This window comes from Ambystoma mexicanum, chromosome 13, assembly GCF_040938575.1.
Source record: "Ambystoma mexicanum isolate Mex_15411 chromosome 13, UKY_AmexF1_1, whole genome shotgun sequence".
NCBI classification, from domain to species: domain Eukaryota; kingdom Metazoa; phylum Chordata; class Amphibia; order Caudata; family Ambystomatidae; genus Ambystoma; species Ambystoma mexicanum.
Window position 1 is genome coordinate 73732885 of NC_090938.1, and position 26065 is coordinate 73758949.

General features: G+C 46.3%; 1 protein-coding gene across 3 annotated transcripts in view; it reads left to right on the forward strand.

Annotated features, from left to right (window-relative positions):
• The first annotated feature begins 1806 nt into the window (after nucleotides 1–1806).
• Nucleotides 1807–26065, forward strand: part of C13H1orf162 (chromosome 13 C1orf162 homolog) — a 103349-nt gene continuing 79090 nt past the window's right edge. For 2 of the 3 annotated variants that reach the window (XM_069633298.1, XM_069633299.1), the window contains exon 1: nucleotides 3464–3669. In XM_069633298.1, the coding sequence (XP_069489399.1) occupies nucleotides 3481–3669 (189 nt within the window). In that variant the 5' untranslated portion in view covers nucleotides 3464–3480. Of the gene's footprint in view, nucleotides 2452–3463; nucleotides 3670–26065 lie in introns of those variants that run through there. The other variant, XR_011282889.1, reaches the window with a different exon arrangement.

Here is a 26065-nt window from a genome sequence, read left to right on the forward strand (position 1 = left end):
TTTGGGAGTGATTGGGTGTATAGGCCATACAGGATGGTACGAATTTTGAAGGCGGTATGTGAATAGAAGGGGGAAGGTTTGATGACATTGAGAGGCGATTGGTGGCCATACCATGATTGGGCAGGGACCCATATGTATCGTATGGACTTTGGCTAGGTTGGATGCTGATGGAATCATGTTCTGATGGGCAAGACACCAAATGAAGAAAGTTAGAGCTAAGTCTGGTGCCTTCATGGCTAAGGGGACCAAGTCGTGGGCCAGGCTGCTGTGATGCTGTTTAACATTTGGGAGCATTGATTACTAAGGAAGCCTAAGCACCAGGGACAGTCCATCCAGTACAGGAATTGCAATGATTTCACAAGCGGCAGGCAATGTGGTGATCGCAATTTGAGATGTAAGGCAATAGCATGATATGTAAGTATACTGCGGTCTTGCAGAAGCCCAATGGGAATCACCTGTGATGCACTCCTGGAGAGCAGAAGCCGCACAGTGTTGCAATACAGTCCAACAATGGAAAGGAGTGCATACGAAGGAATACATATCTGTACAATACCAGAGAATCAAACAGTGGCAGGAAAAACCAGTAAATGCTGGACAGTGCAGAAAGTCGAACAACGGCGATAGAATCGTGCAGAGAGTATCACAGTGTGTATATGCCGAGCAGTAGTCAGTCGATCCCTTAAGGAGAATGCCGGATAGCACCTTCGTGGATCATTTAAACGCAGTAGACGGGACCAGAGTTTGGAGTTCGCCGGGCGGGACAATGACCTGATACAATAATCGTGGTAGGCCCAATGTGCTTTCAGGATAGCGCGGAGGTCCTGGTCAGGTGCAATAGTCGGCGAAGTGAGTCAGCTGTTGTAACGTGATTAAATGCACGAAAGGTGCAGAGGTGCTGGGCGGCGCGAAGGTGCTGGGCAGTACTATTACAGGCAGAGCCTTGGGCGGCACAAATGCAAACAGAATGCTGGGCAATGCAGTTAGTGTCAAAGCAATAGGGGCACAGTTAATTGTGTGGTGCTCACAATGGGAGTGGTAGCAAGCAATAGGCGTCACAATTGAAGAGAGGTACTGGGCAGTGCAGATGGAAGCAAGGTCGTGGGCGGTACTCATGCAAGCAAAGTGCCGGCCAGTACCGTTGGTAATAGGCAATGGGGACGTAATTAATGGCGTGGTGCTAGGCAGCGGGATAATATGTGGCATGCTTGTGAGCAGGGTGCTAGATTGCTCAGTTGATACCAAAGCGGAGGGCTGCTTAAGTGACATCAGTGGGATGGAGGGCACGGTTGACCCCGTGGCCGAGAAGTTACGCCGATTGGAGGCAAGCGCAACACTATTTATACCCTTGCAAAAAGTGCTTCAATTGAGGGCAAGGTGGTGGCGTCCAGAGTGCGGATCGGTAAGATTATGGCGACGGCAGCACAGGTAGGTTTAATGACGACAGCGAGAAGTAGTGAGGAGGCATAAGCTTGATGGTTTTGGTACGGGGCAAAAAATACCTATGTACAGTTACGATACCAGTTGTAATGACATTAGGCGATTGAAGCGCTGTAGGCCCGCAGTTCGTTAGTGCACGGGCACATACATTAGTGCAGTGGCAAGAAATAGTAGTTACACATGTTAGATGGAGGGCTGTGCTTCTTGGGCCAGTACAGCGTAACAGGATGTCCTTAGGATGTGGTTAGGACTTGCGTGCAGTGACCTAATTATACAGGCCGCATTGAGCAAGTGGTTGCACCAAGTCACTCGGGTCACAGATGGGTGCAGGCCGTTAGGAATAAGGCTGTTGCCGAAATGAGGAGACTTCTTTATCAATTCCTAAGAGAATACAGAGCCACACCTCACCAATCTACAGGCGTGCCCCCCGCAGAGGCACTCTTTCGGAGGTGCCCACTGCGTCTCCTCCTGGAGGCGGAAGATCAGTCTCCAGGTATCATCGATGATAATAAGATGACTGAGGATTGAAGAACTCATAATGAGGGGGAAAACGTTCAACGGCACCTTAAACCACCGGACATAGTGGTGGGTGACACTGTACTGGTGCGACATCGTCATCCTGAAGGGAAGTTGTCTCTCACCTACGAGCCCTCCCCCATGGGAGTGGTCCAAGTCAAAGGCTCTATGGTGACTGCCGCCAATCGGAGGGGCACAGTGACGTGGAACACCAGTTTCTTTCGAAAGTTGAGAAGAAGAGAGTGGCTGCGAGAACGAGCGGGAGAAGGTTCCCCAGCCCGAATCACAAGCGCAGAGCGAACACCAGAAGAGAGGGTGGATGATGCAGAGCCCACACCAGGCGGGGTTGAAGGAGAGGCCAGGGAGGCGCCGGTAGGAGAAAGATAGCCCCGCCGAGAGGGCAGGAAATGCCCAGTGCGATTCCAAGACTACACAATGGGCGACCAGGCCGGAGAGGACTAAGTGACCTACTATTGCCCATGTTGCCATCACAGTTTGGTATGTTACTATGTTGAAGTCTGTCCTGTTGACATTGAATATGTCTGAAAAGTTATGTTTGTTATTTGTTGTGAAAAAGGAGGAATGTGATAATGTCACGTGGAGCGACGGCAACGCTCTGCCGTCGCATATGCATTACAATAAAGGGTGCGGTCCCGCGTCACAAGGAGCGCGCGCCGGGAGCCCAAGACAGGAAGTTCTGTGTCTGCTTCCCTCATTTCAGGCACTGGGGCAAGGCCTTCTCGACAGGAGTCCTGGGGCTATTATAACCATCACACCCAGGACCAAATTGGTCCTGGTCAGTTGAGGTGCGTTCTACTCTGCAGCGCCCAGTTTATGGGGTACATTGCCTCCTGATTTCAGGAGAATTACCTCTTTGGACATCTTTAAACAGGCCCTGAAAACCATGGCTTTCTACTGAGTTTCCTGACTTTTTGCTGTTTCTGTCCTTGGATTCGCTTTTTTAGTACTTGCTTGATTATTTGTGTGTTCTTTGTTAATTTAGCGGCCTGATGCCTACGGGCTTGGTCTTTTGGTGCTTTACAAACATTGAATAAATAAATAAATGTCCTTGCCCCCGTCACTCCTCCTTCCACCTTCCTCACCCTGCTCCCTGCGCGTCTTTGCAAAGACTCCTTTCCATTGGAACCCTCCGCGTGTGGGGAGGAGTGGGTTTGAAGCTGGTATTGCGCAGACTGAGGTGGTCCATTTCTTGGAGGGTTCTTTTAGCTTGGTTTTGTACCACACTTGCTGTTTCCCTAATAAATAACCAGTGGGTGGTCAGAGACCCCCTGACTATGGAGTCCATGTAGTTGGCCAGGAAGTGTTCCTGGATCCATGTGAAAGACCTTTAGCACCATTGAGTGACTGGTCTGCCAATGATGACTGCTCTGCAAATATATAGGTGACTGAAACTCCCTGTTAAATGACATGTCCAATCTGAACACTTTTTCTAATCTCTTTGGTGGTTTCTGCTGTCAAATAAAACACTTAGCGCTGTTGAAGAGTTGCTGCCCCAGCAGCCTGGCCATGGTTTTGCATCACACGTCCGAGCTTATCTGTGCCCATGAAGTTTCCACAAAGCAACCTAACCACATCATTTCCCCAAAAAACACTGTTCTGCAAAAGAAAAGAGGAACTGGGTTGGGGACTTTGGAGGAAGGAGCGTTTGCACAGTCAGCTGTCGCTTCAGCAGGGGATGAGAGCGTGTACAGGGAGGTAAGTCGGATCAATTTCTCTTCTCATATGCAGCATATGTTTTTTGTTGTTCTAATCCAGTGATCGAAGTGAGCGGGAATGGTCGGGAACGGTGTTCCACTACTTTTTTCTGTTTACCATTCCCCTACCTTTTCAACCCTATTCACCATTCTACACAGAGGATCTGTCAACTCATGTCCCTGTGTAAGTGTAAAGTTATAATAGGAGCCTTAGTTACTAGTCACTTAGACTATTGCAAGACCCCGGCTGCAAAACCTTGTCAAATGTTGCACTAGGCTTCCACCTATCCTCTCCTGCCGAGACCACAGTTCCACTACTTTTTTTGGTACACTTCTACCACTGTTCTAATCACATTTCATTGATGGGGTGTAGGAGGGCACACGCCCTTGCCTGGACCTAAGAAGCAGTCAGCACAGTATACCAATCGAGATGCACCCCAGCAATGAAGGGAGTGTTCTATTAGGTTAATATGCTTTTATACTGCGCCAAATCACCACTGTAGCTCCAAAGCGCCTTGTCTTGTCTGTGGAGGGGCATCCTGTGGCCCCCGCCAGGGCTGCTGCAGAAAGGAAAATGAGCGAGGGAAAGATGTTGTCAGCAGGTGGGCTAGGTTGCAGGTTTTCTTTTGGTAAAATGTATTGTTATAATTAATATTGCATAAACTAAGGGTATAGTAAATTTTTATTAGAGTGGTTGAGGATAGTGCTGGGATTTGCCTAAGAGCCCATTTGGTGCTTTTTAGTTCATAATATCCTTCACTGGTGAGTTCCAATTAACCCAGATTTGTTTCTAAAGATTTGCTCTAACAAAAAGCCAAAAAGAAATCGATAAATTAAAAAAAAAAAAGTGTTTTTTCAAAAAAGAAATCGACATTGGTGTAAACAAAAGCATTTTTATTCTATGTCCAGGATTCTGTATTTATTTCGCTTGCACAATTATGTTATGGTGTAATTTAATTTATACAGCACACGTCCACCACAGGGGTATCATGGTGCTACCCGACAGCAAGGCTGAAGGGGAAGAAGGGATTAGAGCACGGCAGAATGCCAGATGGTTAGGTAAAGAACGCATGGTGCGAGGAAGAGAATTCCAAAGAGCGGCCGCCACCACCGAGAATGCGCGGCCCCGCACCTGACAGAGCCCGACCCTAGGGACTTGCAGAATAGTGACAAAGATGTTGCAGTCTTGGGAGGATAGCTCAGGGGCAACATGCTCGCCTTGGAAGTAAGACGACACGGAGCAACACAGGTTCGATCCCTGCAGGTGATTCCCTAAAAAAAAGAAATGTGAGTTTGTTGAAAAGATGGGTGAGCGTGACACCCCTTTTTTTGCGCATTTCTGGTATCTTTAGCCCAAATAACCAATAGACATTGAGATCATTAAGAGGGATTGGCGGAGAAGATATCATGTGTTGGTACTCAGTTAAAATGACCCAGGAAATGGGGTAGAAGGGAAGTAGACATGATAAGTGTTATAGTTTGGGGAGGACTGGCATCAAGACAGAAGCAGGATGGGCGAATGCCCGATCCCCACTCCACATTTCAAACATGAAAAAATTCAGAATGTCACGAAAAATCTTTGATAGGGTTTCAAGATTGTTGAATGGTTTTCTGAAGATGTGGTTGTTAGAAGGTACTCTCAAAGGTGGATATTGAGAGATATCAAAAACGTAGACCCTGCACTCTGTGGTGCCCGTGCAATGCCCTTTTTGCAGAAGTATTTCAGTGGGAAGATTCATAGACTCTTGTTTGATCGCAGGTTTTAGTTTGGTACGAAAGGATTTCCAGCGTTATCCTCTCCTTCACCAGTGATGACAACATCCCAATTCATTTTAATACCAATATCCAGCCGGTTAAATGCCAGAATGTCTTAACTATATGCCTAAACCACCAATACACGTGGATTACAAACTGGTACCAAAGCTCTGGGCAACACCAATCGACATGATTAAGATCATGTAGGCCAAGATTAAACAGACTTTATAAAAGGTCGCCAAGGGACACACAGCATGCCACAGGCCCCTGATATAGTAGAAGGGCCTTGCATTAGGGAAAAGGAAATGGCTGTCGCCTGGAGGTGCTAGACATGGTTTCATGGAATTTTCTGACTGTGGTTTCTGTCGGAACACAACGGTGTATAGCCTTCCTGCAAGGCAGTAAAAGTTCTATACACACAGAACCAGGCTGCAATGCACACACATGGCCCCCTGCTGGGAAAAAAGGCACCAAGAGACCCCAGACAAGGTGGGCTCCTCTCGTGCTCCTATTCAGCCTGGCATTGGAAAACTTGGAGATGGCGCTTAGAGCGGGTTCGAAGATTGCCGGAATAAATTAAAAAGGCGTGGATCTTAAAATGTTGCTGTTTGCTGACGATCTGCGCCAGACAGTTAAAAAAAAAACAACAACAATACCACACCCAATGCAAGGAGTCAGCGATTTGCCTCCTTTGCAGAGGAGAAAAAAAGGAAACTTGTGCAAATCAGGCATATTTCTGATTTCACTTAATGTCAATAGCTCTCATTACCCCGAGTGGTCTTGGAAGTGGGTTGGAGAGTCCATCAAACACCTAAACATCTTCAGATTGAAAACAGCAGGAAAACACAGCCACCAAAATGTGACTGCTTGTCAAAGAGACAGAGGAGGGCATGCAAAGGTGGCACAAATTGCATAGAACCCATCCTAACACACTCTGTGCCCGACCATATATACTAACCTTGGTGTTCTGTTACACTTCGAGCGAGGTTTTAATTGAGTGCTCTCAATCACCCATTTATCACGTATGTATCACTGTATTCCTTGAGGCACTTGCTCCTTGTAACCTGAGCATTTCCTCCTGTCCATGTAACTAAGACATCTCTTTGAAACAGCACCTCAATGCCTCTGGGCTGTAGCGTACATTACCAATCCAAAAATAAATAAAAAATGAATACAAATTAAATCTTAGTTTCTGGGCAAAAATGCGCTGTGTTAAAATGAACATATATACTTTATCCAATACATTATTTATTTATTTAGTCATTTGTATAGCGCACAAAACCCAGAGGCATCCAGGCGCTTTTAACTTAAGAAGTTGGCTACGTCATCGTTGGTTGGTTATGCCAAGTGGAAAAGGCGGCTGCATGCAACAGAATAAAAAAAAGCGCCTGAAGCACTTCCTTTCATAACATCCCCCCATAAAAACCCTGTGATCTCAGACACAAAGTTTAAAATCATGTAAAAAAAGATGCAAAAGATGCAATAAAAACATTTTTTTAGAAAAATCAGTTTGTGGCAAAAACGAATCAATTCTTTAGTTAAATGTTTTTAATTAAAAATATATATTTGCCAAATATATTGGCCGGAAATACACTTATGGTAACGGTTAAGTAGTTATCCAGCGCAAATCTAGGCGATGAGAGGCAGAGAACTGGTGAGCCAATAGGAAAGGACGACTAGAACAGATGCGTTTTCGAAACCCCATAAACCCAATGTGATCAGTAATCTCGCGTAACGGAGGAGTCAGAGCGCTCCACAAAGATGGGGCCAGCACCGAGAAGGAGCCACCACCTAAATGCACTCTACAATGGCGAGGAAGTATTAGAGCATTCTGAGAGGCAGAGCGTAAGCACCTAGTAGGATGGTAACGGTTCACCTTTTCGTTGTACGTACTCTGCGCCTACGTGGTGAGTTGCCTGGTGAGTGATGCACAGCGTGTTACATTTAATGCCGGAGTTCACTGGAAGCCAATGAAGCTGATGTAGCACGGCCTGTGATGAAGTAAGACGCGGGGCAGCCAGCGCCAGCCACGTTGCCGAGTTTGCCGTCGCTGGATCCGGAAAGCAGGTTGACCAAGATATATACCACTACAATAGTTAAGCGACCGCATAATGGATGACGTGACAACCTGTACTCTGCAATCGGAAGGAAGAAAAGGAAGAATCTTCCATGATGGTTTTTAATTTGGCGAGACCGGCATTGCATACTGACGTGATGTGTGCGTCTCTAGAGCCGGATAGCAGGAGCTTCACGCCTAAGCTCTTTAGTGAACTACTAGGAGCAGGACACAGCCCCAAGGAATCAGCCCAGCATTCTGTGCTCCAGTCGCTATTAGGACTGGGGAGCTGATCACCAAGACTTTGGTTTTCTCCCCATTCAGTTTTAACCAGTTCTCTGCCCTCCAGTCCCCAATTGCTGAGAGGCAAGTTTTCAGTGTGCCTGGGGCTCAAGAACCGGTTAATCGAGGCGAAAAACTAGCTGCGTATCATCAGCATGTATAAGTGTATAAACGCACCGCGTGTTGAGACATGAGATCCGCCAGAGGGCAGAGATATAAATTAAACAGAGGTGGAAAGAGAGAAGAACCCTGGGGGACACCACAAGAAAGAGTAGTTGGTGTATAGTGGTAAGAACACAGGGGTACTTATTGCAGATGATCTGATGGAAATGAGGATAACCATGCAAGTGAAATTCCAGAAATGCCGGCCTGTTGCCGTCATGGCAGAAGGATCGCTTGATGAACTGTATCAAAGGCCACGGAGAGGCCAAGGATAGTCAACACCCCGACGTCCCTGCGTTCCAAAAGCAGCACAAGGTCGTCTAACGTTGAGACCATGACCGATTCTGTACCCATGCGAGGTCTAAAGCCAGACTGAAAAGAGTGTTAAAGTTTATTAGTTTCCAGGAAGCGAGAGAGCTAAGGTGTTTGAATCAGAAGGGGGGCTATAGGACGATAATTAGCTGATAAAGATGGGTATAAATGAGGCACTTTTCAACGAACAAGGAATAGTAGCAGATAAGCAAGAATGTTGAAGGTCATCAGTGAACAAAGGTATGATTGTTTCAGGAAGGGCCTGAAGACTATGGGCCTCTTTATGAGGTCGGCGGTAAGGGGTTAATGGCGCCGGTAAGGATGCCGGTGCCGTTAAACCCTTACCGCTGCATTACGGGGTCCCTTAGCGGGAGCCGCTAGAGGACCAGGGAGCTAATAACGGGCCCGCTATTAATAGGCACGTTGTTAGCTCTCTCCCCATTCCCATGGAGCCCTATGGGGGCTCGAATGGGAATGGGGATGGCTTCCCTGAATGGGGAAATACCGGGTCCTCCAAGGTTGGAATGACTCTGTAAGTCCCCAATCAGGGGACCCGGTATGCGGTATGGGGGTAGCCATGGCGCTACTCGTAATGAGGCCCTACGAAGGCGGATTGGGTGTATTGGGAGGCTGACTTCAGTTTGTTAAGCACAGTCACAACTGTCTCGTCAGTAACTGGCTCAAACTGAGAGGGTTCCGCAGAGCTGGTCGATATGGATGAGCTAGCCCTTATTGAAAGCTCAGAACAGTTCCTAGTATCAGTAGCAATAGATTATCGAGTGTTGCCAAGTTTCTCTAGAAAGACGGCACTAATTGCGTCACATCCTGATAAGCAGAGGCGTTGGTAGGGGGGGCTAAGCGGGCTATAGCCCCTGGTCGTTTGGTTGTAGCCCCAGATAGAATCTCAGGAGCTACAGCCAAAAGGCTAGCTAGCCCCCAGTCGTGACAGTTCCGACATTAGCGTAGCCCCGGGTCTTTTCCAGACCTAGCAACACCCCTGCTGATAAGTGATGTCTTAATGAGGGTGGCGCATATAGCGCTTTCGCAACTCTAAAGAGCTCTCTCGCAGAGCGACGGGCGGAAGCTATACGATTGGCGATAAAAAGAGAGTTCGCTTCTTTAATCGCGCCCTGATCAGGGTACACTGTTTCTGTGCTAATGTAACATCGGATCAGATCCAGCGCGCCATCCGCGTTCTGCCCACCGACAGACCCGGGTACAGGCCAGCAGATTTGGGGTGAACCGGGGCACCGAAGGCTTCGAGAAATCGGGGTTCCACTGGAGCCAAAGTGATGGCAAAACATGTATTGGGCTTTAACCCAATTTGGTATTTGAACGAAGAAAATAAAATGGCCAGCTCTTGTAGTGATGAGTTTTAGTAGCCATAAAAGGAATTAAAATAATAATAATAATATAAAGGATATCACTGCTATTCAAGGAAAGTCTAGTCAGTGTCTCGTCCTTATCACACCTGCACTTTTCTCGTCTATTCAAAAGCTCGACCGTTTTTCTCGACTAGCCTTTTATCTCGTTCCTCCAGTTGGTCGCCTCTGCGGCATTCAGGCACTCAGCAGAAATCAGAGTCTACATACGTTCGTTGTCACTTGGGAACGGATTTTTTAAAATTTCCCCGTGGGTAAAAGATTGAAACGTGCTCTGAGGAAGGTGCGTCTCAAGGTCTTATTTGGGAATTTTTTTACATATTCCGCAACTTCCTTTCTTTTGCGCACTATTTGAGGTAGATGAGACAGTAGTTTGTTTGAAGACACCTGATCTAGGGTTTTGATCCAGTCTACATCCTCCATCTTAGTTTTTATCCTCACCGGGTTGGCCATCAACTCGTCTTCTGTGCACGCTATTGAATCCAACAGAGTTCTGTTTCTTTCGCACCAGCCAGATAGTTGGGGACACGTCCCTTTAGTGGCTTCCTCTTTGATCTTGAGATAGAGCGTCAGACTATCCAGAAGCAGGTGTTTTCTGAATAGTTGGATTCTGCTGTTGTTTAATGACGCCAATGGAGAAAGCAGGCCAAGTTCACGTCTAATCACCAAAATAGCTGTTGACTTGGGGATTTTCAAGACTGAGCGCCAAAAGAAGCCCTCCAATTTTGGCCATATAGTCTCTGGCATTGACAGAGAGGCGTCCATGCCGTATATCATTGACACGATAACCTTCGTTTTGTAAAATTGGATGGCCGGCAACAAGGAAAACCTTCCATACTTCTTGTCGAGCGTTCTTGCTTGGGCGGTGAGATTGCGGATCTTGGACCTGAGCACTCGCTGCATCTGGGACTCGGATTTGGAGCAGTCGAAGGTGACACCCAAATATTTAAAATGGTCGACTGACTCCAGCTTTAATCCTTCCAAGAACCAGACTGTTTTTTTTTTTAGCGGGGCTTTTTCCATAATCAGGATTTTAGTTTTGTTCTTATTAATCTCCAGATGGTTTAGAGATAGATAGGACGCCAGATTATCGAGCTTGCAAAGGAGCCCGATCGGGGTTTGATCGATCAGGATCACATCGTCCGCGTACATTAGGTACGGGATCTCGTATGAGCCAATTTTGGGCGGAAGGCCCGAACTTGAAGTGCCGAGTCTTTATAGACCCCCAGGTGGGCAGCCCTGTTTGACCCCTCCGAATGATGGAATCTCTGTAGACATCAAGCCATTTTGGCTTAGGCAGACTCTCATGCTAGTTCCTGTATGGAGAGCTCTGATGGGTGCCAAGATGGATGGTGGGCAATTCCAGGCCACTAATTTCTCCCAAAGCTTATAGTGATCGACCCGGTCAAATGCTTGGGTTAAGTCCACGAAGGGGAGGTACACTCGCGGAGCACCTGCTCAAATTTTACTTTTCAGAATGTTGAGAGTCATGATGTTAGCCGATGTATTGGTATTTTTCAAAAAGCCGGTTTGAAGCGACTCCGCACAGGCCGACGATTTGGCCCAATGTTGGAATTTTCCAAGCAGTAGCGAGGCAAAGATCTTACCGATGATATCCAAAAGTGCTATCGGCCGATAGTTGGATGGATCCTCTCTCATGCCCTTTTTAAAAATGGGCTCTACCACCGTTGTCGTCCAAGATGGAGGAATGGTTTTGAATTCAATACAGCATGCGAAGATTTGACTGATCAATGGTGCCCATTCCTCTGGGAACTTCTTTAGGTCCGAGTTGGTAAGGCTGTCTGGGCCCGGTGCTCTGGAGACTTTTAACTTCTGGATCTTCCTAAGGATATCCTCCTTGTCTGTTACATCTTCCCAAGGGACCAAGATGGATTCTTTGGACCATGTAGGGACATCTGGAATTTGGGCGAAGAGATTCTTGAAGTGAAGCACCCACTTCTCTTCGCTTACAGAATTAGTTATTATCTTGTTGAGTTGAGAGCCCAAGGGCCTAACCAGCGACCAAAATTCCTTTGTTTTTTTTTTAGCAACAACCTGGAGCATACGCTCGGCATCTTGTTGGTATAGGATGATCCTGTGAGATTAAAGCCAGGCGCTGTAACTCTTGCGTTCGGTCGCAAATTGGGACCAAGCTTCAGTAGTGTTTCAGAATAAGTCTTTTAAGCTGTCTTAGCTTGCGACATTGTTGAACAAGAATAGTATTGTAGACGTGCAGGCCTTTTGTTTGGCTGAGTTTAGTTGGCAGGCGATGCTTCATATGTAGAGGATGGTAGTCTACTATTAGTTCATTTCCTTTGTCTGAATTAGCTTTAGACTGCTGCTTATTTTTTTTCACCAAGTCGATGATGGTAGCTGATGATAGCTTGAGTCTTGTTTGTTGGCGATTAGGTCTGATGGTAATATTCCATGAAGGGTTTTGGATACGCCAAGCAGACCAGGTTATGGTCACCAGGTTGTGGTCACTTTCGTCTGTCCTCAGCACTTCAAACGAGTCCAGTATGGCCAATAAAGCTGTGGAGACAAATATGTAATCCAAGGTTGCAGAGGATGCTGCTCGTTCCAATGCAGGTATCATTTGGTCGGCTCGGGAAATAGACGAGGCTTTGTGTAGAGATCTGGAGCTCATACGCCTCTGCCATTCAGCTCCTCTTTCATCTGATGCTGACCTTGTTGATGTTGGTCTAGTACATGGATTGGAGCAGGTAGCATTCAAGTCGCCACAGATGAGGATATTGGATAGTTGGTGATCAGACAAGAATTCGTCTCATGATCAATGTAACGCGGTGTTGCCCCCTCCTGCCTGTCTCTAAGTGTCTCTTTTCCGTGTCCTGTGGTTGCTCCTCATTCCAGGGTCCTGTTTGTGACTCTTGTGTTCTCGTTCTGTGACTATGCGTGCGTGTGTGTGTGTGTGTGCGTGCGTGCGTGCGTGCGTGCGTGTGTGTGTGTGTGTGTGTGTGTGTGTGTGTGTGTGTGTGTGTAGGTTCTATTTCATACCTCTTTGACTTAATTCTCATGGCCCTGTTGGTGACCCATTGCATTACTCATTTCTTAGTTCTCCTGTGTTACTATCCTTACCCTGGTGTTTATGTCTCTTTTCCTTGAGTTTGTGGTTGTTCTCCTTTCCAGAGCTCTGTATGCAACTCTCTCTCTGCCTTTCCATGGCTTTGTCTCAGTGCTGCATGCACGCGTGTCTGCGTTTCTACGTGTGTGCTTGTGTGTGTGCATGTCTGTCTGCGTGTTGAGTGGTGTTTCTCTGTGTGTGTGTGTGCATATATGCTTGTGTGTAGGTTCTATTTCACACCGCACTCTTTGACTTCATTCTCATGGCCCTGTTGGGGATCCACTTAATGACTTTGTGATTGGTCCAGCTTTCTAGGGTGCAGACTTATATGTCTCTACCGATGCAATTTATGGCGCAGCATTTGACCTAGGTGATATCATGGGGGAGTGACATCAAGTGAGTCACGCCATAGGAAATGACATCATAGGCCTTTAGTCAAGATGCTTTCTATGGTCATGTGATGCGTGACAACCACATTAAAAAGTGACTATTGAAAGTTGTTAAATGAATCATAACCACTGGCCTTACTTTGGCTAACCTCACATACAGTAATTATTCTCACCTGTCGGTAGCTTGACGACTTGCTGGCTAGGCTTGCCTCCACTGCCACTGTGATGTAACTGAATATCCATGTATACTGTGACTGGGAAGAAATATAGCCACACCTTCTCAGAGAGGTCTAACTCCAGTCCTCGATGGCCAGGGACATGTCAGATTTTCATGCTACTCCTCATTAATATTCATGGTACATTTGCATACAATGCTTCTAAAGGCACCTTTTCCTCTCCTGAATATTAATGAGGGATTTCCTGAAATCCCATCAGGAGAGCGGCCCTTGAGGCCTGGGGCCTCATTACACGGTAGGCGGTAGGGGATTACCGGCACCGGTAAGGGCACTACGAGGTCCCTCAGCGGGTCCCGTCCTTAAGGTGTGGTCTGCCCAGGCGTTATGGACGGTTCCCGCTGAGAGACCTCAGAGCTAATAACGGTACTGCAAATTGCGGTACCGTTATTAGCTCCTTCCCCATTCCCATTGAGCCCTATGGGGGCTCAAATGGGAATGGGGAATGGTTCCCGGAATGGGGATTTACCGGTCCCGCAAAGGTCGGAATAGACCGGTAAGTCCCTATTCCGGGAACCCGGACTCCAACAGCGGTAGGGGGTAGCCTTGGCGCTAATAGCACCATGGCTACCGCCTACCGTGTAATGAGGCCCCTGGAGTTGGACACCCGTGCAGGCTATGCCCTCACTTCACCGGAACATGGACCTTCTCAGATGTGTTTTGGACTTGTTGAACCTATTCAGAAGTGTAGAGATTGATTGCCTGGGTGTCACACAGACAAACTAAAGCCAACAGGTGATGGATGCAATGCTTCTATGCATCTTAACCGCTGCCCTTGCTCTTACCATGGTATGCCAATCTTCCCTTGGTCCTGCCATTAATGGGAGCTGTTCGGCCCAAATGCAAGACCACAAGGCCAAGTTATGTCCGGCATTGGTTATGTTGTGGAACATAGGTTGTGGCCAAGTTGTTTGTGCTTGACTGGCACCTTTGGTGGCAGCACCAAGACTGACATGCATATAGTGGACCACAACAGGGATGGCGCAGATGGACGAAGAATGATAATATGGAAGGCTGGCAAGAGCAATGACAGTGATTATAATTAATTCTAAGCCTTGCGTTCATCACATTGCGCCAAGAGGCTGTCTTCGGGAGGATAGCTCAGTGGCAACGTGCTCGATTTGGAAGCAAGACGACACAGAGCAACACAGGTTCGATCCCCGGTCCGCGCTTAGAAAACTCCGGGTATTAAGCGCGTTATAAATAACCTATCATATCAGCAAGTCCCACTCTAGCGACCCAGTTAAAATGCATTGCTTTTGGATTGCAGTCTGCTTTACACTGCAGCATTGGATGCACGGTGTAAGACGCCTTATTGTTTTCACCTACCGTTTAGCATCTACACCTTAGAATTCCTTTGCAAGGGAGCTCAGTGGATTGATGCACATGCTGCAGTGATCTGTGTTTAAGTTGCAGGTCACACATCTGTATCCTGGATGAGCTGGCTAGGCATGCCATCCTTTTAGCATTTCATACAGTCACAGCGCTTCCTTGTTTCTTTGTTTTCACTCTTGTGAGATGAGAACCATGGCTCACAGGTCGCAAGCATTGAACATGAGCAATGAACAAGCAAAGGGAAAACTCAGTCTGCCGCATGCACTCTGACACGATCAATGCTATCTCATATGGGGAAAACACTCTAGTCCATTACATTATTTCTATTTCTATATATTTGTAGAGCGCCAAAGTCCTCAGGCATCCAGGCGCTACATAGAAAGACTAACAGGCGAGGACATGACAAAATACAATAGCAGGTGATCGTATAGATATATTAGCTATATTTTTTAGCATTTATAGGTGATTTTGGAGGTACTTGCTATAAGTATAGTCACTTCTCAGTGCCCCAAAGGGGAAAGAGGAGTGAAGGGGTGTAGGGACGGCTTTGTAATATGAGGTTTAGTTACGTGTAGCAATGGGCGGAAAAGAGGGAAGTAGTAGCAGAGTAAAGCAAGCGAGAAAGGGCCAGCAACAAGCACTTGACTGACTGAGCTGTTTCCAGGCTCCACCACTTACATGCACCACAATTCTGGCTCTGTCTCCGGTTTAATGAATCATTCCTTTCTCCTTTGAAATAATGCCATCAAGTTGTCACTTACTGCATCAATTAAGTTTCCTCTCTCTTCTAAGCGCTTTAATATACGTGCTATTATTACCCGTGTCAATACTGCTCAATATATTGACCTGAGGAGGATGAAGGACTGGTGGGCTCTGAGCTTGCACGTGGGATGTTGGCCCCATGTTAGAGGCAAGCACGTACTCACTCTGTTACTCACCCACTGATTAATTCATAACTCATCATTCTATGCAAGGAAACCACTTTTAGTAAGATAGGTAAATACTCCACTGTGTACTATGCACTCCTCCTTGTTTATATTATCTTGCAGAAGGAACTTAAAGAAGTAGCGTTCTCTATTACTCTATTTATTTGAGTGCTGCATTGTCACCTTGCGACCCTCTGAGGGCGCTTAAATATCCAGGTGTTGGGCCTGTTACTTGTCTTATTTCGTACGAGCATGTATGGAGGACCAGCCAACATCTGGCATACGTTTTAAGGCCATTCAGCCCTGTTTTTTTCCCTTTGAATTCTGGGATTTGTAGTTTTTTTCTAATTTTTTTAATTTTATTTATATACTTGTTTTATAGCCAATAAAGGCTTTTACAAGACGTAGATGATAGAAGAGTCTGAAGTTTACATGACTTATTCCATATGTCTAGAACGTAGAAGGACGGTTAGACTGAAAAGTAGAAAAATTGGTCCACAAGATCTGGAAAGTCAGAAGAAAATGCTTTGTTTAATTTGCAGTAGAAATCACAGGTTAGAGATCTGCAATTTTATCCATTGGCAGATTTAAAATTTTTGCCGCTGCAATTGTCCATTTAGTGTTATCACCAGCCAGAAGGCGTGTCCACCAGAGGTCCTCCTCCAGAAAATCACTGTCCAAGAACAATGGCGAGAGATAGGTCTTTCTAAGAGTTTGCGTAGCTGGGCATTTCGTCATTAAGTGGTCGCTGTCCAGACAGAGTCTACATACGTTCGTTGCCACTTGGGAACGGATTTTTTAAAATTTCCCCGTGGGTAAAAGATTGAAACGTGCTCTGAGGAAGGTGCGTCTCAAGGTCTTATTTGGGAATTTTTTTTACATATTCCGCAACTTCCTTTCTTCTGCGCACTATTTGAGGTAGATGAGACAGTAGTTTGTTTGAAGACACCTGATCTAGGGTTTTGATCCAGTCTACATCCTCCATCTTAGTTTTTATCCTCACCGGGTTGGCCATCAACTCGTCTTCTGTGCACGCTATTGAATCCAACAGAGTTCTCTTTCTTTCGCACCAGCCAGATAGTTGGGGACACGTCCCTTTAGTGGCTTCCTCTTTGATCTTGAGATAGAGCGTCGGACTATCCAGAAGCAGGAGTTTTCTGAATAGTTGGATTCTGCTGTTGTTTAATGACGCCAATGGAGAAAGCAGGCCAAGTTCACGTCTAATCACCAAAATAGCTGTTGACTTGGTGATTTTCAAGACTGAGCGCCAAAAGAAGCCCTCCAATTTTGGCCATATAGTCTCTGGGATTGACAGAGAGGCGTCCATGCCGTATATCATTGACACGATAACCTTTGTTTTGTAAAATTGGATGGCCGGCAACAAGGAAAACCTTCCATACTTCTTGTCGAGCGTTCTTGCTTGGGCGGTGAGATTGCGGATCTTGGACCTGAGCACTCGCTGCATCTGGGACTCGGATTTGGAGCAGCTGAAGGTGACACCCAAATATTTAAAATGGTCGACTGACTCCAGCTTTGATCCTTCCAAGAACCAGACTGTTTTTTGTTTTAGCGGGGCTTTTTCCATAATCAGGATTTTAGTTTTGTTCTTATTAATCTCCAGATGGTTTAGAGATAGATAGGACGCCATATTATCGAGCTTGCACTGGAGCCCGATCGGGGTTTGATCGATCAGGATCACATCGTCCGCGTACATTAGGTATGGGATCTCGTATGAGCCAATTTTGGGCGGAAGGCCCGAACTTGAAGTGCCGAGTCTTTATAGACCCCCAGGTGGGCAGCCCTGTTTGACCCCTCCGAATGATGGAATCTCTGTAGACATCAAGCCATTTTGGCTTAGGCAGACTCTCATGATAGTTCCTGTATGGAGAGCTCTGATGGGTGCCAAGATGGATGGTGGGCAATTCCAGGCCACTAATTTCTCCCAAAGCTTATAGTGATCGACCCGGTCAAATGCTTGGGTTAAGTCCACGAAGGCGAGGTACACTCGCAGAGCACCTGTTCAAATTTTACTTTTCAGAATGTTGAGAGTCATGATGCTAGCCGATGTATTGGTATTTTTCAAAAAGCCGGTTTGAAGCGGCTCCGCACAGGCCGACGATTTGGCCCAATGTTGGAATTTTCCAAGCAGTAGCGAGACAAAGATCTTACCGATGATATCCAAAAGTTCTATCGGCCGATAGTTGGATGGATCCTCTCTCATGCCCTTTTTAAAAATGGGCTCCACCAACGTTGTCGTCCAAGATGGAGGAATGGTTTTGAATTCAATACAGCATGCAAAGATTTGACTGATCAATGGTGCCCATTCCTCTGGGTACTTCTTTAGGTCCGAGTTGGTAAGGCTGTCTGGGCCCGGGGCTCTGGAGACTTTTAACTTCTGGATCTTCCTAAAGATATCCTCCTTGTCTGTTACATCTTCCCAAGGGACCAAGATGGATTCTTTGGACCATGTAGGGACATCTGGAATTTGGGCGAAGAGATTGTTGAAGTGAAGCACCCACTTCTCTTCGCTTACAGAATTAGTTATTATCTTGTTGAGTTGAGAGCCCAAGGGCCTAACCAGCGACCAAAATTCCTTTGTTTTTTTTTAGCAACAACCTGGAGCATAGGTTCGGCATCTTGTTGGTATAGGATGATCCTGTGAGATTTAAGCCAGGCGCTGTAACTCTTGCGTTCGGTCACAAATTGGGACCAAGCTTCAGTACTGTTTCAGAATAAGTATTTTAAGCTTTCTTAGCTTGCAACATTGTTCAACAAGAATAGTATTGTAGACGTGCAGGCCTTTTGTTTGGCTGAGTTTAGTTGGCAGGCGATGCTTCATATGTAGAGGTTGGTAGTCTACTATTAGTTCATTTCCTTTGTCTGAATTAGCTTTAGACTGCTGCTTATATTTTTTCACCAAGTCGATGATGGTAGCTGATGATAGCTTGAGTCTTGTTTGTTGGCGATTAGGTTTGATGGTAATATTCCATGAAGGGTTTTGGATACGCCAAGCAGACCAGGTTATGGTCACCAGGTTGTGGTCACTTTCGTCTGTCCTCAGCACTTCAAACGAGTCCAGTATGGCCAATAGAGCTGTGGAGACAAATATGTAATCCAAGGTTGCAGAGGATGCTGCTCGTTCCCATGCAGGAATCATTTGGTCGGCTCGGGAAATAGACAAGGCTTTGTGTAGGGATCTGGAGCTTATAAGCCTCTGCCATTCAGCACCTCTTTCATCTGATGCTGACCTTGTTGATGTTGGTCTAGTACATGGATTGGAGCAGGTAGCGTTCAAGTCGCCACAGATGAGGATATTGGATAGTTGGTGATCAGACAAGAATTCGTCAATCACTTCTCCTACGGTTGCACAGAAAGCTTCTGTTGATGTTCTCTGGGGGTTCCAATAAACAGTGATTACCCCCAGTTTTATTTTCCTAAGCGCCATTTTCAGATTGTCCCAGGCGTCCCAGGTTAAGAGGGCGGCTAAGTGGCCATAGGATTCTGATGTTTTCTTGATCAGGGTTATCCCCGAGCCATTACGAACAGCTAGAAGCAGGCCAGATGAGGGTCTGCCCAGAAGGCCTCTGGTTGCAGGGGAGGTGATTATTGTGAAGCCGTCGAAGAGAGGAATCCCTTCCAACCAAGTTTCTTGGAGGCATATTACATCGAAGGCGCCAAGGTCAATTCCTCCTGGTTGCGTGAGGTGCTGGTGCCCTCTCGTGTTCCATTATCCGAACTTCAGTCGTGACTGTTTTATTTGATCTTCACGTTTGTCAAAGTTTTTGGTGAGAATCTTTTGCAGCGCCCGTGACTGCTATCTCTTGATCGTTGGGTCAAGTGATTTCAGTAACCATGCCCATATTCCTTTCCTAAAGCTTACTTCTCGATGATTTTCTGGAGACGTGGGTTCCAAAACGTTCCGTTCCATGGACCTATCTGATCTTCTACGCAGGTATGGGCTCCTATTCCGACGTGCTTGTGGGGATCTTGACAATTGATCAAAGTCCTTAGATATTGTGTATGGAGTAGGAGGGACCTGCAACTCACGATAGTCTGCATCACCGTGATCAATCTCTGTTGGCTTAGAGATGTCTCGTTGGTTTGTAAAAGACTCGGAATCCTTTGTGGCTCTATAGGGGCCTCTTGGGAGTCTTCCCCACCTTGAATTCCTGTATAGCTCTTCTGTCTTTGAGATGAACCGGTTGTTTGTTCCACTTTTGGGGGTGGCATCTCTTCCGCAGGTCGTGGTCAATCTGCTGGTTTGTAGCTCTGTGAGTCAGAAACCCCGGGATTCAAGATTGTGATAGGCATCCGAATGTGTGCTAATGAGAGACAAAGTTTTAATGTGCAGGTATGCTTTGTCCAGCCCTTCTCTGTGGTAAGGTTCGATAAGGATGAAATCCTCAGTTTTCAAAGTTTTCATCTTGGCTGTTTTGGAAAGGAGGCGTAGTATAGTCCGCCTGTTGAGGATCAAATTCTCCTTTATCTTTGGAGTTTGTTCCAATTTGAAAAGGCGAGTCGTTGGATTCATCTTTTCGCCTTGCTTTCAGTCCTTATGTGGTTTTGAAGTCTCAGAGATTCTTGTGAGGTGGTGGTCGTAGTTTGATCTGTCTTCTTTCCGGATGTTTTCGTGAATTGATATTTTTTTTTCATATCGGTCTCTCACGGGCGATCTTTGTTGTTCGACCTTCGGAGAGCTCTCTGAAGTAGAGGGATGATATCCTCGGTGGATGGTTGGAGTGTGGTCAGTAGGTCTCCGGGAAGTTTCTTTATTGTGCTTCTCAGAAAGTGCCAAGGTTGAACCTTTGAGAGTTGGAACCGCAAGAGGAGGAGCCCCCTGTTGCTCACAATATTTGCCTTGGATGTTCGACCGAAGTTCAGGAATTGGCGTCTTCTGTACTGATTTCGGGCTTTCAGCAGGTTCGGGATGGATGGTTAAATCCATTGAATCTTTGTCCTGTATGAAGTCATTTATTGTGACAGGTGAAGATGGCAGTAAGCCCCTGTTGGGGGCAGAGGCTATAGGGTTTCAAGAGTCTTGTTGAATAGTGGTTAAAGGAACAAGGTTCAATGTTGAGGGCTCCTGGCCACAAGAGGTCCTTTCTGAGGGTGACAGAAGTTTTGTAGGAATTTGCAAAACCACTTGTCTCGCGTTTTCACTAGGTTTTTTAAAGTTGGCTTTTGCCTTTTCAAAGATAGAGTAGCCTTCAGAAAGACCACTAGGTAGAACCAAGCCAGAAAGTTGGGCCCTCGGCGGTCCATCCTCAAGAGATTCCGTGGAAAGGCAAGGAATCGTTGGTGTGTTGGTTAGGTCAATTGTCATGGCAGGCTGCTGTTGAACCTCTGAAAACTTTGGAAGGGTAGGGCCGAAACCTGCCTTCTCCTCTGAGGACAGATTGCATTGCTTACCTTTAGAAGACTGACAACCCTGGGAAGGGACATTGCAGGACTTCTTTAAGTGAGCCATTTGGAGGTCGAAGGTGGCCAAGTATTCTTTCGACTTTGATTCCATTGCAGTAATGTAGCCCTCCAGATAAATCATCTTTGAGTGGGTCATCGCAAGAAGAGTTTCTGATCTTTAAGTGATTCATTTAGGGCTTCGTACAACGTACTGAATGGTGCTAAGGCTACAGTTACCGTTGCCATTATCGACATGAGGTCTGGTTTCTTGTTAGGTATGGAACTTGGAGTAGCAGAGTTGAAATTGCGTCTGATAGATTTTGGGCTGGAGCCACGAGACAGCCGCCTAGGTGGTGAAGAGAAGGGGAAGTCTACATGTCCTTTTTTGGTTAATCGCCCCTGGGTCGACACTCTGTTGGATGTAGATTCCTATTCCATCTACTGCGGAGTGACATGGTCTCGTTGTTGAGGATCCAGAAACTCCTGCGCCATCTGTACTTCCTCCCTTTCTAAAGGGTACGTTGGATCTGAAGGCCGTTGCAATCCTGAATTGTGTGGAGAGATAGGAGATCTAGGCCAGAAGGAACCTCCCTCGCTGTTAGCCTCCGCGGTCCTCGTCATAGGAGAGAGGGACTCGTGGGTAGGTGCAACCGGGGTTTGCATGGCCCGAATATCTGAAGATATTTTCGAGGCTATGGGAGGGACGCCAGCACTGGGCAGGGCCAGTGTTTCCAAATTTGAGTCGTTGGTAATCTGGCCTATTGTTTGGTTGTTAGCTTCCAATGGACGTGAAGCACCTAGTCATGGAGAAAGTTGAACAGGTGTAGGCAAGAGGCTAGTCGTACTTGTTGGAGGAGGTTCGACTCTACGCTCTTTGAGAGGTGGTAGGTCTTGAATAGCATCCAGTATTTCGCTGTCTGAGAGTTCCGAGGAAGAATCAGATTTCCTCTTGCATTGTTTTTGAAACATTTTTTCAAAGCCTTTCACAATAGTAGAGTCGGTAGAGGTTTTGCCTTAGGGCCTCCTGTTTTTCTTTGCTGGACAGTGGAACCTTTGGTGGAAATGTTCCTTCCGTCCAAAACTTCCTGAGTTTCCGCTAAATGGTTCGTGGTCTTCGAGTTTCTACTGGCTCTTGGCTTTGTTTTACTATGTCCAGTTTGCCCTTGTGGTCTTAAAGATGATAATAAATCTTGCAGTTTTGTTGATGGCATACTTGAAGAGGTGTCAAAGGGTACTGCCAAGTTAGAGGCTAGGAAGAGCTGCAGGTCAGTGGTAGGCTGAGGGTGTGGATCTATACTGCCACATGACATGTGATCTTTATCTAAGGAGTCCATGCAGTGAACATGCAAGGATGCATATTCAGGCGTAGCATGGATCATCGCCGTTGTCTTGAGGGTCTTTGTCCCGCCCGCTCCAGCGGGAAGGTTGTTTCTATCGAGCAGAGGTGGAGCAGGGGGCAGAGTTTCACAGCTCCGTGTTTTGCTTTCGCTTTCGTCGTGAGGCGGAAGGTTGACGCTGTGGATGGGCTGGTCGGGCTCACTAGACGTGAGAATGCCCCATCCAACGTCAGCTGAGGCCAAAGAGGGCCGCTGGGGGACCGCGAGAGCCCTGTCGCCGCTCGGGCCAAGGAGAGCACAAGGACGCTCCAGACCGCCCTGAGGGAGCCCATCAAGAGCTCCGGCAGCGACAGGCTCAACGGCCACCCCCAAACCCTCCTCCAACTCCCAGGCGGGCAACCTGCCATCAAAATCAACATCGGCAAGGCAGAGGGGCAGTTTACCTTAAATTTAGGTAAACTACAAGTTCCATAATTCAATGAGTACAACGGGACTGGATGGCCTTCTAATGCATGGCAATGGGAAACTTCCTGGCTCTGGTTCTTGTGAGTAAAAACCTGATGATTTACCCTCAGCTGGGGGCAGAGTGATGGTGGGCCTTGTGATGCCACTTCTGTGCCAGCTTGTTGGAGAGGGTTCTTGGGCTTCTCACGCTTACTTTTGGTGTTGGAGAGTGACTTGTCTGAACAGAGCTGGCTTCAAGATAATACAAGAGGATACAGCAGGCCAACATGATCTATATAACCAGATTGTCACATGCTTGGACTACAAAGGGTGCAGAAAATACAATGCAGTACGAACATGTTTTATTGTCATGACAAAAAAATAGGCATTGCCAAAGTTGACAAGAATCAATTGTATCTTAGATGGAGCAAGCGCCGGCTTCTGGCAGACAGTGAGCGGTGTGAGCTTCAGGCGTTGGTGAAGCATTGGCGAGTAGGTGGTGCCAGCGAGGTGGTGCCGGATCTGACTGCATCCTGCCCTTGCATTTCACTAAAGCCTCAGAGAGGCTGCTTGGTCTCAGGCTCTCTTGGTTGTTGTCGGTTCTTTCGATGCATTCTGCTAGCGTCTGCTTTCTGCTGCTTTGCCTTCTGTCTCTGCTTGGGGGATTTGCATTTTCTGCTCATCTTTTAGTTTTGGGAGGTTTCTGCTATTCTTCATTTCTTGTGTCTTTGTATTGGTGCAAAAAAAAGGAAGTGGGTTTCCCCTTCGATAAGTACCATGCTGCCCTAGGGGCAGATCATGTGCTCGTCAGTCATCTGGGTTTGTCTGTGATCTCTCAGCCTGTAATTAGCCTGTATAAGGTTGTGTAATTTCTTCAATAGGCTAGGGCATTTCATTTTGTTCTGTGTCACTTTCTGGGTTTGCCAGTGGAGTACACGTGGTGTTTTCAAATAGGGGCTCTACGAGTTAATTTTCCACATTTTGGCCAGTTCTCTTTTATGCAGCAGTTGCACTGTTATTTGTGTTGAAAGTTTTACAGACCAACCCACTTTCTTTGTAAAACCTGTTATCACAGCCAACTACTGGAATGCCATGCCCCCTGAGCTAAGGACTGACCCTTCACTTTTGTCATTCCGCAAAAAACTCAAAACCTGGCTCTTTAACCAAGACATCAAAAATCATCCCTAAGCACTAAACACCCTCGTAGCCCCCTCAGACGAGGCACCTCTAAGGGTTCTAGGAACAATTTGGCGTATCATGTTTATTTGCTTGGATATGGGCTAAGCCTGAAACTTAACTTTAGTACAACGTACCTGCAACTGTACTTGCACCCTGTACTTGGACCAAGCACGAATGTAACTGGTTGTAACCAATATGTGTTTGCATTTGGATTTGGACTAAGCATGAAAAGTAACTGGATGTAACCATCTCCTTAAGCACAAGACTAAAATGTAACTGGCTGTAACCATATTCTTATGCACAAGCACCCTGATGCCAGAGGGTTAGGTGCGCTATATAAATGTTTTAAATAAATAAATAACCTCATAGATTGATTTAGTATCCCTTGCAAGTGGTTTGCACACCTCTAATTCATTTATCATGCTTTATTCGACAGTTTTGCCATTAGCAGACATAATTCAATACATCACTATTCAGTACTCACATGTGACATCCAGGATACATATGTCATACGTTAAAAGCAGAAAATATTCAAAATCCACACAATATATACAGTATACATCTAAGAAAGATTAAAAAGCGCTGAAGATCAGACCTTGTTCAATTTCCTAATCAAACAGTTCCTACGTAACCATGCTCGATAGATAAATCTTGCAACAAAATATATCTTTGATGGGTTCAGTCGACTGACATGAGACTGACGCTTCCACGGTGCAATTAACACAGGCTTTCTTAAAGAGAGGTAATAGGTACAATCTTCTTGAGTCACACAGCGGCCAGTATTTGGAATTATGTGCTTTGCAGCGCTATCTGCAGAAATGATTGAATACAAAAATACCTAATGAGAAATGACCACATTCTTTGGGCCGAATTCATTACGTATTGTTGTTCATTTGTTTTTAAAATAGATGTGGTGGTGGGTAAGGGCTTAGGTTAAGGTAGGGGGAAGTGAGGGAGAGTGGGGATCTCCCCCCGCATTATAAAAAAAGAATTTGATCCCAAAAATGGCGGTAATTTCTCAGTAGGTCATTTTTTTCCAACCTATCATGGTAATCCCTTTCCAGCCACTGGTGAATTGCGCCGTTTTTTTGAGTACCAGTTCTAAATTCTATAAATAATACACGTGCATATGCCGGTGTACTAAAATCTGGGCAAACGTTAATAGCAGGGGATGCAGCTCTTTCTCCATTCTCTACAAAAAATATTTCTAAGACCATTGCTGTTTCTTTTAAGAATGACCAGTGATTTTTCCATCTGGGCAGGCCATGCCCCACTGTCAGTGAATCTTACTCCCAAGTATTCGCAATAATTGACTTGCTCGAGGTTAGTCCCATCTACCTTCATGGGGCATAAACAGGGCTTCAATTTCTTCGGTCTGAATACCAGTATTTTGGTCTTGTTCTTGTTTAGGGTTAAGCCCAATTGGGAGCATTTGGTGACAAAACATTCCAGGCAATTCCTGATCCCCACAGGGGATGTTGACAGCAGCAATGCATCATTGTCAAAAAATAATGCCGGAAGCATGTCTGTGCTGAGTTTCGGGGGATCAAATCCAGAATGACCTCATTAATGTAGAGGCAAAACAGGAGCGGGGCAAGGACGCAGCCTTGCCGCACGCCCCTGTCCACCCTAAAATGATCGGTGGTTGCACCTGCAAGGCCCCACCTCGCCACCGCTGTGTTGTTAGAATAAAGTTGGTGAATTACAGCTACCAATTGGGCCGTCACCCGCTGCTTCAACATTACCTGCCACAGCTGATCCCTAGGAACACAATCAAAACCACTCTGGAGGTCTACAAAGACCGGATACACCCCATCCTCTTCAATACCATATAGTTATGTAAGACAAGGGACAGGTGAAAACTTGATCCACCCTGGTTGTCCCTTGCTGGAAAGCAGCCTGAAGGTGGAACATGAGTTTGTTTGAAGTCACCCAATCCTGCTACTGCTTTAATGCAACCGTAGCTGATATATTTCCGGTGGCATCAAGTAGTGAAATAGGCCTATAATTGCCAGGTTTTTCCCTGCCACCTTTTTTAAATCAGCACTATTTCAGCGGTTCGCCAGGAATCGGGGACTTTGCTAAGTTTGACGACTGCTAAAATCATTTCAATATAATAGGAA